The following is a 22,445-nucleotide window of genomic DNA, read 5'->3' on the forward strand; positions in this document are numbered from 1 at the left end:
AAGTCATGATCTCACAGCTCGTGAGTTGGAGCCCCATGTCAAGCTCTGTGCCGACAGCTCAGAGACTTCCCTCCCTGCCCCTCCCCCACTCGCACTCTGTCTCTCGTTCAAAATAAAATAAAAACATTAAAAAAAATTTTTTGGGGGGCGCCTGGGTGGCGCAGTCGGTTAAGCGTCCGACTTCAGCCAGGTCACGATCTCGCGGTCCGTGAGTTCGAGCCCCGCGTCGGGCTCTGGGCTGATGGCTCGGAGCCTGGAGCCTGTTTCCGATTCTGTGTCTCCCTCTCTCTCTGCCCCTCCCCCGTTCATGCTCTGTCTCTCTCTGTCCCAAAAATAAATAAACGTTGAAAAAAAAAAAATTTTTTTTTAAAGAAACTCTTGCACTTACTTATCAGGACACATGCAGGATATTAATAATGTACTTCCTTGATACAAACAAACCTAAACATCATTTAACAGAATAACTAAATTATGGTGTAATCAGTGAGATTATATAACTGTGAAAACAAATGAGATCAGAGAGAATACAAGGGCTTCTAAGATACAAATTAATGTTCTAGTTTTGAAGCCAGGTGGACATTTTCAGATATTCTAATCACTCTTTAAACTGTACATACATGTTTTTCACATTCACTTGTCCATGTATTTCATCATAGAATCTTTTCTGCTTCACTCTACCACCTACTGGCCATTTTTCTACTGCCTGGCCCTACACAAAGTATGTCAAATCAGGACTTGAGTAAAAGGAAAATAGTTACCTGGTCTCATCTGTCTACTGACTCTAATGCACACACATTGCACCAGCCCCACTTTCTCCCCAGTTGCCCTCAACCACTTCTCAAGATATTTTACACCTTTCAAGTTCCTGATTGCTCTTCCATGACTGTAGGTCTCAAAATCAACACCCAGAACTGAACACAAAGCTCCACATGTGGTCTGACAGACACTGTATCAAGACCTCTTCTCCCTGGCTGCTACAGATTCATTGGTACAGCCAAAACAGTGTTTTTGCAACCGTATCGTATTGATTACTCATACTAACTTTATCTACTAAAATTCTCAGCAATTTTGGAGCAGCTGGGTGGTTCAGTCCACTAGGTGTTCGGCTCTTGATTTTGGCTGAGGTCATAATCTCACAGTTCATGGGTTTGAGACCCATGTTGGGTTTCATGCTGACAGCACAAAACCTGCCTGGGATTCTCCCTCCGTCTCTCTCTCTCTCTGCCCCTCCCCGACTCCCCCTCAGCCCACCCCCACCACTACTCGTACACGCACAGACATGCGCTCTCTCAAAACAAAAATATACTTTAAAAAAATTCTCGATAATTTTTCATACATAATGCTAAAGATACACCTGGAAAGTTGGCCTCTTCAGACCAAAAGAATGGACTTCAAACTTTTATCTTAGATTCAGCCCTTATAACATTCTTAGATAGATAGATGCTGATTTTATTACCCATTCTCTGAGGATTCCTCTATGCTTTAGATTCTTCATAGAATGAATGAGCCACCAATGATATTCAAGTCACTGATAAAGTTCAAAAGGACCAGACAAGTACAAAGACCTGAGCCAGATCACCAGAAGTCTTCCAAATTTATCTGTATCCATTAATGTACTCTCTGGTTACAGCCATCAGTTGGCTATTAATCCTCCTTCACATTTTCCCATTTTTCCTCAAGGGTATTAAGAGAAACTATTACAAAATGTATCACTAGAATCTAAAGAAACTGAGTATCTGGCACTCTCTGGTCTTTCAGCCTAATAACACTATTCGAATAATATTGCTGCCATCTTGCACCACGAGGGCCACCCCCAAGGATGACAGAATGGGAAAATGGTTGGAAGCTGCTTCCCAGTGACTTTTTGTGGAGTTGCCATTCCTGCCTTGGGATACCTGTTGCCAGAAATCTTTTAACTGGAAGAGAAATAAACTATTTAGTGTAAAGAAAAAAAAGGGGGGGGGGGGATTACAATAATGGATTGAAGTGATCCTAAAACCAAAATCTAAGCTTGAAGAGAATGAAGCCAAACTATACAGTATTTTTTCTCCAAACAAATTTAATTCTGTTCCAGCCCCAAAGAAGGGGAAGGACCTAATGTTTAAAAATAAAATAAAAGTTGCAAAAAAAACAAGCCATTAAAAAATCAAGCCCCCTCCCTTAGCAATAAATACTGCAATGATATATACACATGAGGCTCAGGAAGGAGGCAAGAACGAAAACCGTGGGGACTCTGTCCCACGACAAGATGCCAACACTTCTACCAATTCCATGCTCTTTGCCTAAAACACAGAAGAGCGATGAAAGAGGCAGGAGAGATTACACCAGGGAAGTGTGTGGCCACAGAGAACCTGAACATGTGAACAGGAGAGAAAGACGAGACACAAAGTGTCCTACAGGGCAGGGGAAGGGAAAGTCATCATCTACAACATCCCCCCTTCCTGGCTGAGTCACTGGGTGGAGCTGGCCCAGCTGCTGACGGTCTTGAGCTTATCCTCTCGCCTCCGCTCCTTCTTCAGCATGCAAGTCAAGGACGGTCATTCGCACTGTGGCCGTGATGCCACTGTGGCAGCGGCCTGACTGCTGGAGCCCTGGGGCTTCCCGTTCACCACCAGCAGGAGGGGTGTCTCCACACGAATACTGCAAAAGGAATAGTCCTAGAAAAGACAGACAGACAGAGGTTCATTACAGATCCTAAGGTAGAAGCACAGGGAAACACATCTGTGACTTTCTCCCTCTTCCTATCCCCTCAGTGTATATGCTCCTTCCCTTCGTCTCACGTCAAATAAATAAAGCTGAGTTTATTTTTATATATCCCCTAACAAAGGGGATATAATTTTCCCCAAGTTTTCAATCTTCAGAAGGACAGTCTGGGGTAGGTAAGATGCCAGTAGTTTCACCACAAGAATGGGGCAAATCTCTGAAAAATGACAGGTGCCGCTGCTGCCTAACTAGAGGGTGCCACCAGCCTTCACAGAATCTGCCCGTCCCAGTGTCTTCTGACAATGAAAACCAGACGCACACAGCCACCAGCGAGAAGCCTGAGAAACTCTTAGTGCCAGTGTTTGTAAGGCCCTAAATTAACTTGCCAAAGATAAATTCAAGTTAATTCTCCCTTCTTCCTCCCTATCAGGGGGAAGAAACAGAATGTGTTGTTTAGACATTCCAATAATAACAGAAAAGACAGCCCACTTTACCAGTTCAAATGTACTTTAGACCATAAAACATGTTGTTAAAACATCTTCATCCAAAAACTATTGTCCCACTCGGAGTTGTGAAGGAAGCGCTTTTAAGTCAAAGTGAAGATGTGAATTAAACAGTTCTCATAAGTCAATTTTTTAAATATCCTAACAGGAATATGGGCAATGACAAAAAAATGCCAATTTATAAAAGGAATATAAACAGCCAATAAACTTGATAAAATATCCAACCTCACCAATAATCAAGAAACCAAAGCAAAACAATACCGATGCTGTATTTCTTCGTGTAAAATCAGCATTTAATTTTTCAAAGGTTTCTACCCAGACTTGAAAAGAAAACTACAAAGAAGCAATTACATCTGCTGTTGGTATTAACTAGTCCCACATTCCAAAAAATAACTTGACAATATGAATCAAAAGTCTTAGAATTCTGCATATCTTCTGGAACCAGAATTCTACCTTAGAAATTCACTTAAGTAAATAATCATGGATATAGGCAGATAGAAAATTTTTTTACTACAGTGCCTTTATAATTGGGAAAAACTAAAAATAATCTAGATCTGAGAGAAGTAAATTTTTTCTGTAGAGGGCCAAATAATAATTAATTTAGGCTTTGTGGGTCATATGGTCTCTGTCACAGAAGAAGTATTCAACCCCGACCCCATAGTGCAAAAAGCAAACACAGACAAGAGTAAACAAATAAGTGTGGCTCTGTTCCCAAACAAATTAACTTTTTGGACACTGAAATTTGAATTCCCTATAATTTTCATGTATCACCAGTTATTCTTCTTCTTTCAATTTTTTCATTTAAAAATATAGAAACTGGGGAGCCTGGGTGCGTCAGTTAGTTAAGCATCTGACTTTGGCTCAGGTCATGATCTTGCAGTTAGTGAGTTCAAGACCCACATCAGGCTCTGTGCTGACAGCTCAGAACCTGGAGCCTGCTTCAGATTCTGTCTCCCTCTCTCTCTGCCCCTCCCCTGCTTTTGCTCTGTCTCTCACTCTCTCAAAAATAAATAAACATTAAAAAAAACAGATAAATAAAAATATAGAAACTATTCTTATATCACAGGCTATACAAAACAGTCAGGGAGCCAGATTTGATCAATAGGCCAGTTTTCCAACCCCTGATCTAAATGGTGAAAAAGTGGTGAAACTGCTACTCTTAGAAGATTTCTGTGTTTATTACATGAGCCAGTATAGGCAATAAACCTCTTAACCCAGCACCCAGCAGTCAGTTAAGGTGTTAAGGAAATGTTAACTGTCATCATCATCTTCATCACCACCTTTGTGTGTCAATTCAAAACAATGCTGTTAGAATATGTTAAACTGCAGGAAATGTTCACAAACACTGCATATAATATTCCACTCATTAAAAATATACATATGAATGTACATATATACGCATACATATATGTATATACTATAAATAATATATATAAATAAATATATAATTATAAATATGTTTATAAATGTATATATGTATATATACATATTTATGAAAAAAGACTGTAGGTATATATAAGAAACTAATATCTGAGTGATAATATTTCAGTCCATTTTTAAAAAAATTTTTTATAGAAATAATTGACATCTAACATGTATAAGTTTAAGGTGTAAACATGTTTATTTAATACATTTATATATTGGAATATGATGACCACCATGGTGTTAGGTAACACCCCATCATGTCATACAGTTACCACTGCTTTTTTGTTGTGGGAGCAATTAAGATTTGTTCTCTTAGCAACTTTGAAGTATATAATACGATACTGTTGTCTGTAATCACTGTGCTGTGCATTAGCTCTCCAGGATTTATTTACCTACTAGTTCCAAGTCTGCACCCTTAAACAACATCACCCCAATTTGCCCACCACAACCCCAGCCACTGGTAACCACTATTCTATTGTTTTCATGAGTTCAGCTTTTTTAGATTCCATATATAAGTGTTATCATACAGTATTTTTCTCTGTCCAGTCCATTTTTTAAATTCTTATTTACCAGTAGGTTCCCTTTTTAGTAAAAAAAGTATATACATCATATATGAAAATATGTGTGTATATCACACACACACACACACACACACACATATATATATATATATATATGCATTACCTTACATATTTATTAAAAGAGATAAACTTGGTCCCACTTTCAGAGCCTATAAGCTGGGAAAAAATCCTGGCCATCACTCACTTTTCCTTTGTGCTGAATTCGGTGAAGCCGAAGATTGGGCTCAGGAATGGCTACGGAGTCCCCAATGAGCACTCCCCAACTCTGTACCATATTATACACCATCACTGCACAGCAAGGTCCATCTGAATCTACCAGGCCAAATGTACTGCCAGGTTAAGACGGGTTAAGGGAAGGGTGGGGAGGAAAGCAGGCAGGAAAGAAAAGCAAAAACAGTGGTTTTAGAATACCAGCAAAATTAACAAATGCTTTCTCAGTTAGTTACTTAGAAAACTTAAGACAGGTACCATCATCTACCATCTGAGTCCTCATTTGTCTTACATATGTAATATCTTTAAAGCATATGCACAGGACTCATCAGTCTGTCACTTGACCAAGAACTTGAGACATCTGCACACTGAGACCATTCAACAAATAATAATGAACCAGCTCAAAATGTTGCAGCTGTGACATTATTCCTGGTCTATCAATTTAACCATCACAACCTTCCAACTCTCTAACCACCATCACTGTCGATTTAATTCAGTCCCACAAACTTTCCCTGAATGCCTCTTATGCGTCAAGCTTTGTGCTTAGCAATAAGACACTGATCCAGCTATGAGTGAGTTTACAGTCAAGCAGGAGTCAGACAGTTAAACCATCACTTACAGGACAAATGTGACAGGTGCCAGAATAGTTTTTCCCTTGCGATGAGTTCAGTGAGGCCAAAGATTGGACAGTGGGAACCCAGCGGAGAAATGTTCAAAACTAGAAGGCAGGGAAGATTTCCTTGAGGAGGAGACCCTCAAACTGAATTGTAAAGGATGAAAAATTATCTGGGTTAAAAAAGGAAAACTACTCCTCAGTAGAAATAAAGAACCTCTGAGGGAATGAGAACAGGGACTGACTGGGAGGGAACATGAGAAAACTTTCCGAGGTGCTGGTAATTACTGTTCTCTATCTTGACAGGTGTTTGGGTTACACAGCTGTACGTGTTAGTCAAAACTCAGCAAATGTACACTAAGATTTGTATACTTCATTCTATGTAAATTTTTACGTAAAAAGAAGAAAACTGTAAAAAAAAAAAACAAAAAAAAAACACCAAACTCTAGTTAATGACTATACGCTGGAGTATTCAGAGGCAAGTATATAGATCTCTACAATTTACTCTGAAATGTACCAAAATAAGATGGATCAATGGATAAATAAGCAGATAGATAGACATGTGATACACCAAGTATAGTAACATAGTAGAAGAATACAGGTGGTTGGGTACACAGATACTCACTGTAAAATTCTTTCAATTTTGCTGTGTTTGAAAATTTTTATAATAAATGTTGGGGGGAAAATGTTATCTATATCAAGAAGCAGTAAAAGGATTACCCAGACAGACACAGGAACAGTGTGTAAAGGCACAGAGGCATAAAAATAGCTGTTCTGAAACCCACAAAATAATCCCATGATGGTAACAAAAGGCACAAGTGGGAAAGTGACAGACAAGGAGTAAATTATGAAGGGTTTTTGCATGCTAAGCCAATCTAAGGAGTTCAAACTTTATCCTAAAAGTACCACAGCAGCAGTAAGGGATTTTAGATAAGAAATGGCGATGGTCGGTTTTGCATCGGGGAAATATTTCTCTGCACTGTGGAACACTGGAGGAAAACAAGGAGTCAGAATATGTGTCTGGAGAAGCAATAAGGAGCTATATTAAGTCAGTAGAGATAGAAAGGTAGGGACCAAAAAACCCAAAACAAATGTATGGACGTGGTGAGCACCACAATGCAGGAGAATGGAGAATTCTAGAACTTCTAGAAGTCTTAAGAGACTGAGCAGAAGTGGTACCACCGATTGGCAAGGAATGCAGGGAGGAGAAACAGTTTAGAGAGAAAGAGGAAGTGAGTAATTTTGAACCTACTGAGTTAGAGATTTCTGATTGGAGCCCAGAGGCAGTTGGATATAGGAATCCAAAACTTGGAAATGAGGCCTGGGCTGGAGATCCACCTGTGAGCATGGTGAAGGCAGCCAAAGCCTTGGGCTTATATGACATCACCAAAAGAGATGATCTATAATGAGATGGTGAAGAACTGGTACACATGCCATCACTTGACACACCTGAATTCATAGCCAACCTGCAATCAAGCCCAACATTCTCTTGGTGGATCCAATCAAAGCCTCAGAATCCTTCTACACAGTAACTTGGGCAGCTGCTGCCAAGTGATAAAAGTTAGCACCTATTTGCCATCCTGGTAAAGAGAGAAAAGAGAGTCCTCCTGGAACTTAACATTTAGAAGTTAAGAAAAAGAGAAACCAAGGAGTGACAAAATATTTGTTCTCAAGGCCCCCTAAAATCCACCTTTGTCTGAATTTCCTTCTCCTTCCTCTTAGCTCTAGGGTCTGCTCTAGTTAACAAAACTTTTCTCAACCATCTTCTTGCTCTTCAACCCATATGTCTCTAGAAAACACCATGGAGAAAGCTCGGGCATATTATGGGAAGTGTTTCTGTTTGGATGAAGCAGAAGGGATATGAAAAGGAATAAACAGTGAGAGATAAGACAGTGTTGTGGAAACACATAGTGGAAGCCAATGGACCAGACACTGGTGAGGCTAGAAAAAACAAATCCAGTAGAAAACAGAAAAAGGAAACCAGTCAACAAGGGATTAGGAAGTGAGTGAAGAACCAAGGACTGATGGCACAGACTAAACCCTAATTTTTCAAGGCTTAAAAATCTTCTAAGTAAGGGGTGCCTGGCTGGCTCAGTCAGTAGAGCATGCAACTCATGATCTTAGGGTTGTGAGTTCGAGCCCTGTGCTGTAGTGCAAAGAGAACTTAAAAAATTTAAACCTTTAAGAACATTTTTTTTCTAGGTGAATGTTCTTAACTCATATCCTCTACTAGACTGTAAGCACCTTCACTTGGATCCTTTACATTTCACTCCCTACCACACATATACCAGATGCTCAATAAATATTTGTTAAATAATATCTGAGACAATATCCCCATCAGGCCTTAAAGTCTAACTCAAAGCTAACCTTTCGGAACTGCCTAGTCATACCTAAGTCCAAACAGGACTGAAAATTTTTCCTCCTTTAACTTCTATGATCATGAAAACACAAAGAAGCAGGAGAATTTCAAGGTTTCCTTCTGTCTTCTAAAAAACACAGCAGTTCAATTTCAGCTATGGATGCAGGAATCCACAGAGCACCAAGCTCAGAGAAAAAAATGGGTGATGACAGAATCTACAGAGAGACTGTTAGGTATCACCTCAACACTCATGAGACAGTCACAGAGGGAAGCAGAACTCACTAATCTGTGACCACAAACAATGTCCTCAAATGTCAAAGAAAGGCCAAGTGAGACCAATTCAAAAGAATGAAAAAGAGGAAAGGGAAAACAAACTCACAAGGGGACTTTCTCCTCTGTGGTGAGGCTGAATACCACCTTTCCTAGGACCACAGCACCACTGTTCACACCGGGTTGTAGTGCACTCAGGGGCTTGAGCTCCAGGGTCAACTTCTGCCCGGAGGCTGACTGGTAGCGCCCATCACCACAAGGGCCTAGATGAGCCGGGCGCAAGCTTCCCAGCATGCTCTGCAACTTTTTGGTCTTCACCTTTCCCTGCAAAAGAAAAAAAAAAAAAAAAAAATCGAAAAGAATGAAATCTTGCCATTTGCAACAACATAGATGGAACTAGAGTATATTACGCTAAGCAGAATTAGTCCATCAGAGAAGGACCATATGATTTCACTGATATATGGATTTTAAGAAACAAAACAGATGAACATAGGGGAAGGGAACCAAGAATAAGAAAAACAGAGAGGGAGACAAACCATAAGAGACTCTTAAATACAGAGAACAAACTGAAGGTTGATGGCGGGGAGGTGGGTGATGGGCTAAGTAGGTGATGGGCATCAAGGAGGGCACTTGTTAGGATGAGCACTGGTTGTTATATGTAAGTGATGAAGCACTAAATCCTATTCTTAAAATCATTATTACACTATATGTTAACTAACTTGGGCTTAAATTAAAAAAAAAAAAAAGGATGGGGCACCTGGGTGGCTCAGTCAGTTAAGCATCCACTTCGGCTCAGGTCAGGGTCCCATAGGTTTGTGGGTTCAAGCCCCAAGTCAGCTGCGCTGACAGCTCAAAGCCTGGAACCTGCTTCGGATTCTGTGTCTCCCTCTCTCTCTCCACCTCTCCCCTGTTCACACTCTGTCTCTGTCTCTCTCCCTCAAAAATAAATACTTAAAAAAATATTTTTTAGAAACTTAAAAAAAATTTTTTTTAATTTACAAAAAAGGAAAAATAGATAAGAAGCTGGAAGCTAGTCTGCTCTCTTTGCAAACCTATTCCTACTCCCACTTACCCACTTCTACAGGTAGGGTCATCACTACTGAAGCCTAGTCTTTTCTTATTTTATTTGATCCACAGGGTCAGGAGGATAAAAGTACGATTTGGCCTTTTGACAACTTTACCTTGCTCTCAAGGAGACTGGTTAATCTATTCAGGAATTCCAGAAGTTGTTGCTCTCGTTGCCGGGGCTCCGGCCATGCAGGGTCCAGTGCTGCAGCCCGAGAGAAGCCCTCCAGGGCCTCCCCATAATTCTCTTCGTATTTATGTAACTGCACAAGAAGTAACCAAAAACCTCCCAATTATATGTATATTTAACACAAACTACACCGAGGGAGTAATGGCACAATGCACTAGCAATCTACGGAAATAAACTGTTTCTGGGGCACCTGGGTGGCTCAGTTGATTAAGCATCCAAATTTGGCTCAGGTCATGATCTCACAGTTCATGGGTTTGAGCCCCACATCGGGCTCTCTGCTGTCAGTGCAGAGCCTGCTTTGGATCCTCGGTCTCCCTCTCTCACTCGCTGCCCCTCCCTGGCTCGAAAGAAAGAAAGAAAGAAAGAAAGAAAGAAAGAAAGAAAGAAAGAAAGAAAAGAAAGAAAGAAAGAAAGAAAGAAAGAAAGAAAGAAGAAAGAAAGAAAGAAAGAAAAAAGAAAGAAGAAAGAAAGAAAGAAAGAAAGAAAGAAAGAAAGAAAGAAAGAAACTGTTTCCCTTCTGCCAGCTGTTCTCCTGCTCTACAATGAACAATCTGAATAAACAGCAATGCTTTCCGTCCTTTATCCTGGCTAAGGTGATCACGAACCCCAAAGATGACATCCCTTCAAAGAAGCAAACTTCCAAATTCTAAAACAGCTAAGCTGCAGATAGTGGGTCATTCTATTTGTATACTTATAATGAACATTTCAGAAAAGGCTTCTAAACTGTCCTCCCATCCTCTATGTACCCCTCCCACCGCCTCGGTCCCTTCTCCTTTCCCACCAGACACTCCATCAGACAGTGAAGTCAAACTGAGCCAGCTCTTCCTGGAAACAATTTGGCTCTCTTCTCAAAGTTCGTACTTAACCTTATCCCCGTGAATATCCAGTTATCCTCCCAGGCTAAGACCCAGATGTCACTGTTTTGACTCAGGTGATCACTACCCCACTCGTCTTACCGTTGCCCTGTTCAGATGAAGATCAGGATTGCTGCAAGCCATCCTGTCAACTTTCTCCTACAGTGAGAGAGAAAGACAATCAGTGGATCCTATCTCACTCTTAAGGATGGTCAACATGCCCTAGACCTCTTCTTTGTCAAAATGTTACCTACACCCACCTTTTTATAGAGTAACTGCTTGAGTGGTATATTACTCAGTCCCTGACACCTCAATGATGTAGGTTTTTATGTGTACATGAAATGATGTACACTACATCATTTGTGTACATTACAATGATGTAATGGTTTTTATGTGTACATGAAATATTAAAATATGATTATAATTTATCCATGCAATAGTATACAGATAAAATAAATGTGTAAAAGCATTCTGATAAAAAAAATGTTTAATAGTGAGATAATGGTATAAATGAAGAAAGCCCAGAAAAGAAATTTCACTTATTTAAAGCATTTCCTCTACCCACAAGCCCAGCTCCAAATACTGGCAGAATCACGTTTCTACATTCAAGCCCCCTTAAAGCATCCATTGAAAGTCAAATTCTGGGGGCGCCTGGGTAGCTCAGTTGGTTGGGCATCCAACTTCAGCTCAGGTCTTAATCTCACAATTCATGGGTTCGAGCCCCTGCACTGGGCTATCTGCTGTCACCACAGAGCTGGTTTTGGATCTTCTGACCCCTCTCTTTGCCCCTCCCCTGCTCACACACTCACTCTCTCTTTCAAAAATAAACATTTTTTAAAAAACTATTAAGAAAAAAAAGAAAGTCAAATTCTGATTCTCTAATTTAAATAGATGGCCAGAAATTATGGAAAGAGCCCAAATGTCCAAATGATTAAGAAGATGTGGTGTATATATACATAATGGGATACTACTCAGTGATCAAAAAGAATGAAATCTTGCCATTTGCAACAATGTGGATAGAACTAGAGTGTATTATGCTAAGTGAAATAAGTCAAAGAAAGATCTCATATGATTTCACTCATATGTGGAATTTAAGAAACAAAACAGATGAACATAGGGGAAGGGAACCAAAAACAAGATAGAAATAGAGAGGGAGCAAACCATAAGAGACCTTTAAATACAGAGAACAAACTTGGGGTTGTTGTAAGGAGGTGAGTATAGGGATGGGCTAAATGGGTGATGGGCATTAAGGAGGGCACCTGTTGGGATGAGCACTGGGTGTTATATGTAAGTGAAGAATCATTGGGCTCTATTCCTGAAACCAATACTACACTGTATGTTAACTAACTTGAATTTAAAGAAATTAAAAGAAAAAAAATGATAAAAAAAAAAAGAATGAATGAAGAAATGAATACATACATACATACATACATACATACATACATACGTTGATGGCCAGAAACCACATGCAAGTGCAGACAGATGTGCTGTGAAGAAACTGCTATGTTCCTGGCTATATTCGTTGTATTTTTCTAATTATGTTCATTGCCTAGCACATTACAAAAGTACAAACACATGAATTAAAATTGTTTAAATGGTTGGGTGTGCCTGGGTGGCTCAGTTGGTTAAGCGTCTGACTTCAGCTCAGGTCATGATCTTGCAGTTCGTGAGTTTAAGCCCCACATGGGCTCTGTGCTGACAGCTCAGAGCCTGGAGCCTGCTTCGGATTCTGGGTCTCCCTCTCTCTCTGCCCCTCTCCCACTCGTACTCTGTCTCTCTGTCTCTCTCAAAAATAAATACACATTAAAAAAAAATTTTTTTTTAATTGTTTAAATGGTTGCCCCAAATATGTCTATGGTTGGGTAACAACATTAAGTTAAAAGCAACAATTTAGCAGAAGCCAAATATAAAATTTTTTAAAACTACACTATTATTTTTTAAAATGTAAACACTCACCAAAGTAAGAAATCAGACTAAAATATAATTCCTCTGCCTTAAAGCTCCCTGACTGAAAAAAGGCCAGTCCCTAAACTACAAACATGAATATAAGGTAGGTACATTCTTTATTCTGCCACACAGAACAAAGTAAGTAATGGTAAATTAAAAAGCAAAGGTCTATGTCAAGAGAAGCAAGAAAGCAAAAAAAAGAAAAGTGTATAGGAGGCCTAAATCAAAAGTGCTCAGAAGGCCAATGTGAAGCATCTAATAGTAAGTGGCCAGGCTCTCACACCTGAAGGAAACCCCCATGTAAGTGGCTACTGATATAAAAACAGCCTGAAAGCCTATGCAAAGCAGGAGCTCCAGTGGATTAATCCCAAGGAAATGACTGCAGAATGGGGTATATGCTGTTTTCTACTGTAGCCTGTGGGAAATCCAGAGCCACAGTATCTCATGGTTAATCTAGGGAGAGCACTTAATTTATACTTAAGTATTAGTGCTTTCATTTTTCTTTAAAAATGTACACAAATATTAATAAGCCTTATTTTAAATTTTTTTAATGTTTATTTTTGAGAAAGAGTGCGAGTGGAGGAGGTGCAGAGAGAGGGAGACACAGAATCTGAAGCAGGCTCCAGGCTCTGAGCTGTCATTAGGTACAGAGCCCGACACAGGGCTCAAAACCACAAGTGGGGAGATAATGACCTGAGTCAAAGTTGGATGTTTAACCAACTGGGCCCCCCAAGCATTATTTTAATATACCATTATTTTAATATAGACTTTTTCCCCACTACAAAAGATGAACATGTTGGGATGGGCTCTGCGATTGGTTATACATGCCTACAGGAAACCTGGATAATTCAAAGAGCTGTCTAGCAGTGAGGCACCCTTGCAGGCTGTTGCTAATACTCAAGTTATAAGAAGATATAGGGGTGCCTGGGTGGCTCAGTCAGTTGAGTGTCTGACTCTTGATTTTGGCTCAGGTCATGATCTTCTGGTTCGTGAGTTTGATCCCCACATTGGGGGGCTCTGTGCTGATAGCATGGAGCTTTGCTTGGGATTCTCTCACTCTCTCTCTCTCTCTGCCCCTCCCCTGTTTGCTCTCTATCTCTCTCTCAAAATAAATAAAAACAAACTTAAAAAAAAATTAAGAAGAAATAAGTCACCCCTGCATACACAGCTTTGCAAAACCACACACACTGAACGCCACTAATGACCGCCCATGCTGCTTGCTAAAGAGCCAGATGGAAACTGCTGTTCCTACCTCTATTCATCTGGCCGGGGTGACCATAAATACTTACTGCTTGGGCATAGGCACTGAGGGCTTGCTGGGAGATCTTAGGGTTCTGGCCAGTATTGAAGTAAAGAGAAAGATATGCATTCCCCAGAATATCTGAAAGAGAAACAAAGGGTTTCCGGCTCCTTGTGTAAGGGGCTTGGAAGTTACCACTCCATCCTGACAGACTGAAAAATCCTTAACTCTTCTTGGATCCAGAAGACAGGGAACAACACAGGGTAAACCACTGCCCCTAAAACTGGAGAGAGTCAGGCGAACACAGGGAGTGACCAGGGCAGACACTCACGAGCTGCAGGACCCGGTGCTGAGGTAGGCACACCTGAACTGTAACTGACAAAGTGCTGGAGGTTCAGCGTGGACAAGTCTGGGAGCAAGAAACTCCAGGGGTCCCTGTGGGGCAATAAACTTAGAGATTCCCCTGGCTTACACCAATGGGTTAACAAGGCGTAAAGAATTACAAAGCCATAGGATGTTCACACCCAAGTTTCGGTAAACAAGATTAGATAAATAAGCATAGAGAGGGCGGGACAAAGGCCCCAATACAGAACACAGACATATGAAATAACCAAGATTAGATATTCAGGGCAGAAGCGCCCCCCAATTTAGTACTACAGCAGAAAGCTGCTTTCACAGGAGGGAAGGATCAAGTTAGATAAACAGGTAACTAGAGCTATAGACTGCTGCCTGCCTGTGGGTGAAGCTGCCCAGAGCGGAGCTGATTAGCAAAAGAAAAAGGTGCCTTGTTAACCCTGAGGTTACTTGCTCTATCTGTCTCATCCCCTAGGCTACCTAAGATAAACAGAGGTGCTGCCTCCCATCTGCTGTATACAACCTTCCATTCGGTGCCAGGATTTTGTTTTATATTAACCCAAACCCCTAACCCCGAATATCTTCAAGACCCCCTTTCCCTCACATCCATGAGTTAATGTTCACACACAGTCTCTTTGTGCACGTCCATCACCATGTTTGTAAGCCTTCTGATCCTAATAAAAACGGGGCAAAGACCCTTATACTGGGCTATTTTCTTTTCCCAGACATTAGCCATCTCTCACTTTTAATCCTGCGTCCCATTTTCTCGCCAGACAAGAAAGATTTTCAGACTTAAGAGTCTATGACAGGTCCAGGTCCTAAGGAGGCCCCCACAATACTGTGAGATTTACCTCCAGAAGCTTCAACCAGCCAGATTCCCCCAGCAAGTATCAGAGAAAAATCCCCTCACACTTCCAGCAAGGGGAAGGGGAGAAAGAACTGTTCTGAACTACGCCAGAGATCCCTGTTCTTAACAAGGTCTGCCCTCGGCAGAAACTATCTAACCAGAGCCTAACTGATCTGAGGAAGGAAAATATCCACCTGGCTCTATCCTTGTACCTAGGAGAGGCGAAACACCCACTTCCAGCCCACTCCAGCCATCCTGCCCCTCCTAAGCAGAGAAAAAACTGAGATACATAGTGATGAATCATCTCAGAGCCCAGGTTCAAGATATCTTATTCTGGTCACCCTCAAGGGTCTATTTGAAAGGTCCCACATCTGACAAAATCCAGTGATAACACTATATTTAGTATACCCCGAATTCCACTGAGATAAAGAGGCAAACATAGACCCAAAGGAGAAACTTGAACAGACTGCACAAAAATCCTGCCTTGCTTATGTGCAAATAAGCGTCCTCTCTTGGATGAAACGATCCAAGAGTTCCTAGAATAGTGGCTCATCAAAATACCTTTCCGGCTTCTTCAAAACAAAGACACTTAGAACCAGACTCAACAGCTGGGCTCCAGATGATTGTGGAGTGTAGCGATACTGAGAACCACTGCTCTAGAAAATTGGAGACCTTTTTCTTTTGAGAGCACTCACACCAGGAACGGCCATCATGGACATCCATCTGCACGGCCAACTTAGCCTGTCGGACACTGTCCATTACATGACGAGAATGTTCATCTCCAGTGTCAGTCCGCAGCTGGCGAAGCACCATGGACAGGTTTTGAAGGGAGACTTTGTTCTTGCACTGCAAATGGAGAAGACACATACTCACCCTTCCTGATTCTATTTCCCCTTTCTTATGCATCTTAATCTTCTAAATCTAATTTTTCATCTTAATTCTTACTGCCGTCTATATCTTAGACCCCTATCTACAAGGATTAACTTGATTGTTAATCTTTCTTCACCTCTCATCTATCCCTGAACCTGATCCCATCATCTTCTTCCTTTCTCAGTCCCCTGGCCCTATTTTCCTCATCCAGGTCTGCTCCGACTCTCCCTCCCCTCTGATTTCATTCTCCTAGTTCCAGTATAGTTCTATTCTGGTATTCATATCCTAGGGAAATTCATAGAACCAAAACAACCTCATCTTTCCCATCTGTGTTTTCCAAGAGTATAATAGATGGCTCACATGGGTGAGGGCTCCAGAGAAGCAGGTGTGGGCAGATGCAATATCCCCTTTTTTCCAGTACACCTCACCCAGCTGGTTCCAGGCTTCCACCAGCTTGGGCTCCAGCTTCACAGCCTTGGACAGAAGTTCCTCAGCCTTAGGGCTATAGTCAGGAGTCACATTCAATGCCTTCCCAGTCAGCATCAGAACCTGGGCCTTGCCCTGGGCAGAACCTAGGTGGAAGGGGAAAAAGATAAAGGCAATTGGAAAAACTGAGGCAATCTTACAGGACACTTTCTCTCAAGAAATAACCTCAGGTCAGCCCTAGGAATGAAACAGTTGAAGAAAATCTGTATGAAAAAACCACTTATTGAAAGCCTACCATATGCAGAGTACTGTGTTAGGTAATGGGGTAACAAAGAAAGCATTATCCCTACCCTGGAGGGGCTTATTGCCCCTCTGGTAGAGAGCCGATAGAGAGAACAAAGCATATTCGTGGAAAATTAAAACAACAATGAAAAGGGGCATATGGCATATCCCAATGAATGAGCTTTAAAAAGTGAAAAGGAGAAAATTATGTAAACCAAGACAGAGAGGCAGAAACCCCTGTGGCATGTTCAAGGAAGAATTGATAGTCCAACCCAAAAGAAACAGAAAGTTCCTCTGTAAGTAAGTAGGCAGAGGGAAGAGTAGAAGAAAACAAACAGAAATGGTCAGACAATAGAGACTTGAATACCATTTTAATTCATACCAAATTAAGGTGTTGAGACTTTAACCAGTCAGCAGCAGGAATCTTTGAATACACTTGAGAAAAGAGGCAAACAAAAGGATAAGGCTAAATGCAGGAAGAAATATTTAGAAAGATAATGGCATGATCATTATATAAAAAATTTGGAAGTAAAAAAAAATTAGAAGCAGAAAGGTCAATTAAGAAGAACAGTCTCAGGAAAAAATATGTTCTTTTATTTTATGGCATTCGCTATAATCAAACTTTGGAAAACATTGTCTAGAGGACCGGTAGGCTGCCATCCTACACAGTGGCCCTTAGAAGAAATATTCTGTTGGGGCGCCTAGGTGGCTCAGTCGGTTAGGCATCCGACTTCGGCTCAAGTCATGATCTCATAGTTCATGGGTTTGAGCCCCGCATTGGGCTCTGTGCTGACAGCTCAGAGCCTGGAGCCTGCTTCAGATTCTGTGTCTCCCCCTCTCTCTGCCCCTCACCTGCTTGCTCACTTGCTCTTTCTCTCAAAAAGAAAAAATTTTTTTTAAAAAAAAGAAATATTCTGTTGTACCATCCTGCAACAGCCACAAACAATATAGCAGAGGTTAGAAAGAGAGAGCAAAACTCTGCAGCACGTTAGTTAGCCTCCCGTAGGGGGCTCCATGCTCTTTTGCGACTCGTACCCACTACTTCCTCCATCTGCTGCAGGGTCTTCTCCATCTCTTCCCGCACATCCTGTTGCTTCCTTCCAGCATCCTCCACACCATGTGTCTCGAAATAGCACTCTCGAAATGAATAGAGCTGATCCACCAGTTCCTAAGAAGTGTAAAAAGGGTACCATTAAGAGGAGAGAACATCATACTCTGGTTTCTCTTCAGATCGTGTAAATCTTTCACCTTTTACTCAAGATTTCTGTGGAAAAGAGGAGCGAACGGCAGACAAGGAAATTTGAGACTGGCTGGCCATACCGGTTGGGGCCTAGAATTACTGATTCTCTATCTCACTAGGAATGACACAAGAGGCAGGCGGACAGGTCTACCAAAATGCACAGGTCATGAAGAAAAGTAGCCACTGTCCCAGGACCACTCTGGTGAAGTTCCGTGCCAGTCTGTGCACCATGATGACAGCTGTCTCTCTCCTAGCCCCAGCAGGGCTTCCAGTATGGCTAAGCACTTCATATACCATAGTCAAGAGGAGGGAAACACTTTGCAACTTGAGATAAAACAAAAAGTTAATAAGATAATCCAATATGGGACTGCCCTCCAGAATATATAAAACTTTGAAATTTCCCCTGAAAACTGGACTTCCTGACAAAAATAACCTGCTCTCTGATTTTTCCTATGCTGGTATCTGAAAATATATGACCTTTGTGAATATGATAAACATGTGAGAGCCACTGTTTTCCACAACAAACAGACCAATTTGAGAACCTTGGTGTTTTTCCAGGATTTTGTTTCTTCAAATACTCCTATTTTTGTTTGTTTGTTTTGTTCTGTTTTGTTTTTGTCAAGTCACCTTCTGGCTCTCTTGTATTCTTCCCAAGTAAATGTTCCCTTTCCTATTTTAAATACCTCTGTCTCTGAGTCTTCCTGGGACACCAAAGCTTTTCCATTACCTGTTCTTTCCTGAAAATGAACAGCAGCAGAAATATATAACACAATTCACAACACATCTGTCACATCTTAACTACCTCCACAACTAAATCCATCTACCTATCTCCATCCCACTAGTAATATCCTGGACTAAATCAGCACCATTACTTGCCTGGACTATTGCAATAGTTTCTTACCTGGTCATCTTGTTTCTATTCTCTCCTATTCTCCTCATTATAGTTGGAATGACCTTACAAATATATACATCACCTCACAAACTCTCAGTTTTCCACTGTAGAATAATATCGAACTCCTAACCACAGCTGAGAAGACTGTACGATCTGACCTCACACTACTCACCCTGCTACAAACTTCACTTCTCACTCTCCCCTCTACAATACTCAAGCCACATTGGCTTTCATGGAGTTCTTCAGATTCAGCAAGCTCAGTCCCACGTTGGGAGCCTTATACATGTTGTTCCCCCTGCCTGGACATTCTTCCACCAGATCTCTGCATGACTCATTCTTCATCATCATTTAGATCTCAGTTCAATATCAACTTCTCAGAGAGGCTTTCCATGACTCCCCAAACTAAAGTAACCACTTCCACTTTTGCCCACTGTTAAATCACACTCTTATTTTTCTCCATTGTACTTATCAGTTGAAATTATGTGGCCTATACATTAGCGGTCTATGTCTGTCTCCACCACTAGAATGTAAGCTCCATGACGGGAGGGTCTTAATCTCCTGTCTCCCATGTTTAGAACTATACATAAGCACTACAACAGGATTTGGGACATGATAGGCCCTCATTAAAAATGTTGACTGAGGTGCGTCTGGGTGGCTCAGTTGGTTAAGTGTCTGATTTTGGCTCAGGTCATGATCTCAGGGTTCATGAGTTCGAGCCCCATATTGGATCTCTGCTGTCAGCACAGAGCGTGCTTCGAATCCTCTGTCCCCTTCTGTCTGCCCCTCTGCCACTTGTGCTCTCTCTCAAAAATAAACACTTTAAAAAAAAATGTTGATTTAATGGTTTAATGAATCATCCCTATCTCTAACCAACAGGTTATGTGCTGTACTTAATTTAAAACCCCACCCAGAGCAAAGAGAATGGACAGTATCCTCTGTAGTAGCGATATTTTTCAAATTTTATTGTGTGCACTATTTTCAGGACACAGCCCACAGATTCTGGTTTTAGAAGTTTTCGCAGAACTCAAATCACCTATTAACAAGCACTTTAGATGGCTGAAATGAAAATGGTCTATAAAACACACTTTGAAAAACATCCTTTTGTTACATTCCTTTTTCCCTTTTTAGGCAGAAATCAAAATGTACCACCATTCCCATAAATAGTAACATCACTATCTTTTTCCTCTCCTCTACTCCATTCCCCCCCATTCCATTCCTGCACCACTCCTGCCCACCTACCCCAAGGTACTCCCAGCATACATGCTTAATCCATCTACGACAAATGAGCCCAGGAAAAGACAGTTCTCAGCAAAACTTACAATAGAATTCCTTTTGTCCTGCAATCAGCATGGCTGCCAATTAGGAATTTTAATTAGAGAGGGTCTCATTGTCTCATTCTAGCTGTGAAAGCAAATATGCATGAAATTGTTTAGTTTTGTTGTTTTGTTTTGCTGCAGTAAACACTTTTTAAATGTTTATTTATTCATTTTGAGAGACAAAGAGCACACTCAAGCAGGGGAGGGGCAGAGAGAGGGAGACAGAGAGAATCCCAAGCAGTATCTGTGCTGTCAGCCCAGAGCTCAATGCAGGGCTCGATCTCACCAACTGTGAGATCATGACCTGAGCCAAAATCAAGAGTCAGTTGCTAAACCAACTAAACCACTCAGCTGCCCCACTGCAGTGAACATTTTTAATAACTTTTTGTCTCATGGAAAAATCAATATATGTAAGGTGCTAAAATTCAAGTATGTACATGTAAAAAATACAAAGTAAGAAATTCCTCATAATCACTCCGAACAACCTCAGGGATAACTACTGTTTAGTATACCTCTTCAGACTTTTTTCTAGACGTATCCAAATACATATATACAACGTCTCTAATATGGAGCCAGTATTGATAATCTCTGATTTCAGCAAGTCACGACAGGGAATGAAAATAAATTAATCCAAGTCAACTGGAAGTAAAATAAAGCTCACACTCTAAAAAATGTTATTTTAATAGGCTCAAGAAACAAATAAATGTCACCAATGTTTAAACTTTTTTGCATTACAAGCCTTTAGTCAAGGTATAAGCCTGTCACAGGTCTAATATTTAAATTTCAGGCTGTCTTAGAATACAAAGAACTGAGTTTCTGAGTTTTAAGGAAAATATTGGGTCATGGAAATAAGGTAAAGAGCAAGTAACCAGTTAGCTCATACCTACCAAGTACAAAAGACTAGCCCTCCTCACAACTGCAGTCAACTGTGAACTGGGTGGAGCATGGACCCTCTGCATCAGACCCCAAACTGGAATAGCAAGTGTGCAAAAGAATCAAAACCGTGCAGTCCTGAGAGGAGTAACCAGGATACAAGGAGTGCAAGCTATTACTGTGCTTGTTGCCAATTTCAAAGCAGGTAAGTAGTAAAGAAATGGCCAATTTCAAAGCAGAGAAGTGGTAAAGAAATGGCCTTTGTGGGAATGAAAACAATACATGATAATAGCCCCTGCAGATCTGCTACATACATGTGTATACTATCTGTTATGGGTGAATCGGAAAAACAAAACAAAACAAAACTCCGTAAGAACGTTGAAGAATACATTTAGAAGCGCAAGAATAAACTTAGGAGCAACAAATCCTCTTCCAAACAGGAGTGAAGTTGAGTGCACGCAGGTCAGCAGCAGAAGGTCCCAACACCCCGCTGCGCCCCTTCCGTAACAGGGGAGGCTCTCCGCCAGCGGGCGAACCCTCAGGAGTTGTTATAGTAACCTCACTAACACATGCAGCGTCCTGCATGCGCCAAGTAATTCGCTGGTAATATATACACTGGACTCCCCCCTTCTTCCCGAGTAACAAAAGCACATATAGATTTTAACCTATGACTCCCACCTGCAATTTCTGCAAGATCTGCTTGACTTCCTCGTCTTCATCAGCCATCATTTCCCAGCCAGTCTCGGCTTCTCCGCCCCCAACTTTGTAACCACAGAGACTCAGGCCCACCCCCATCGTGGAGCCAGAGCGACATCTAGGGTACTGGAGGCTTACCTGCACCTGAGTAGAGGAGCTGGTTGGTTTGGGTTTTACATGTATCCAAACATTACTTTTAATTTAAAAAAAAATGGACAAATTATACATTTGACAAATCACAATGGTAATTTACGATTTCAGGGGAAAAAAAACAAAAATTCTCCAGTTTTCTTATGAGAATCACTATAAAGTTATAATGTAAACACATTTCTCAATGTGAAAAGGCATAAAATTTCCTTTATAGATAACGTGTCACTTATCTATCATGTAATATCAAATGCACCTGTAATGCCTTAAAGTAAATATGATTCTTTTGAGCAAAAGGAGCCAAATCAAAGACATCATTAAGGAAAAACATGCATACGAGACTGAATTCTATGGAGGACAGAGGCCATTATTTTACTTATTTTTAATTTTTGTATGTTTATTTATCTTTGAGAGAGAGGTGGGGGAGGGGCAGAGAGACAGAATCTGAAGCAGGCTCCAGGCTCTGAGCTGTGAGCACAGGGCCCCATGCGGGGCTGGAACTCACAAACCCCAAGATCATGCCCTGAGCCACCCAGGTGCCC

The 22,445-nt window shown here is 41.1% G+C and overlaps 1 protein-coding gene across 3 annotated transcripts; it reads right to left on the reverse strand.

Annotated features, from left to right (window-relative positions):
* Window positions 1–1,363: 1,363 nt before the first annotated feature.
* On the reverse strand, window positions 1,364–21,811 carry TTC5 (tetratricopeptide repeat domain 5). 3 transcript variants are annotated; one of them, XM_047862728.1, is made up of 11 exons: window positions 21,739–21,807; window positions 21,075–21,157; window positions 17,775–17,907; window positions 16,392–16,603; window positions 15,857–16,007; window positions 14,010–14,101; window positions 10,876–10,932; window positions 9,846–9,992; window positions 8,774–8,988; window positions 5,397–5,541; window positions 1,364–2,657 (listed from the first exon to the last, which is right to left on the reverse strand). In XM_047862728.1, exons 2-11 carry the CDS (start codon window positions 21,144–21,146, stop codon window positions 2,538–2,540), a joined length of 1,344 nt encoding a protein of 447 aa, XP_047718684.1. In that variant the 5' UTR covers window positions 21,147–21,157; window positions 21,739–21,807; the 3' UTR covers window positions 1,364–2,537. The 3 variants fall into 3 exon arrangements, with proteins under 3 accessions (XP_047718684.1, XP_047718686.1, XP_047718685.1); XM_047862730.1 differs by lacking the exons at window positions 21,075–21,157; window positions 21,739–21,807 and adding an exon at window positions 20,191–20,270 and having other exon boundaries at window positions 1,365–2,657; XM_047862729.1 differs by lacking the exon at window positions 21,075–21,157 and having other exon boundaries at window positions 1,366–2,657; window positions 21,739–21,811.
* Window positions 21,812–22,445: the final 634 nt, after the last annotated feature.

Source organism: Prionailurus viverrinus, chromosome B3 (assembly GCF_022837055.1).
Source record: "Prionailurus viverrinus isolate Anna chromosome B3, UM_Priviv_1.0, whole genome shotgun sequence".
Classification (NCBI taxonomy): Eukaryota; Metazoa; Chordata; class Mammalia; order Carnivora; family Felidae; genus Prionailurus; species Prionailurus viverrinus.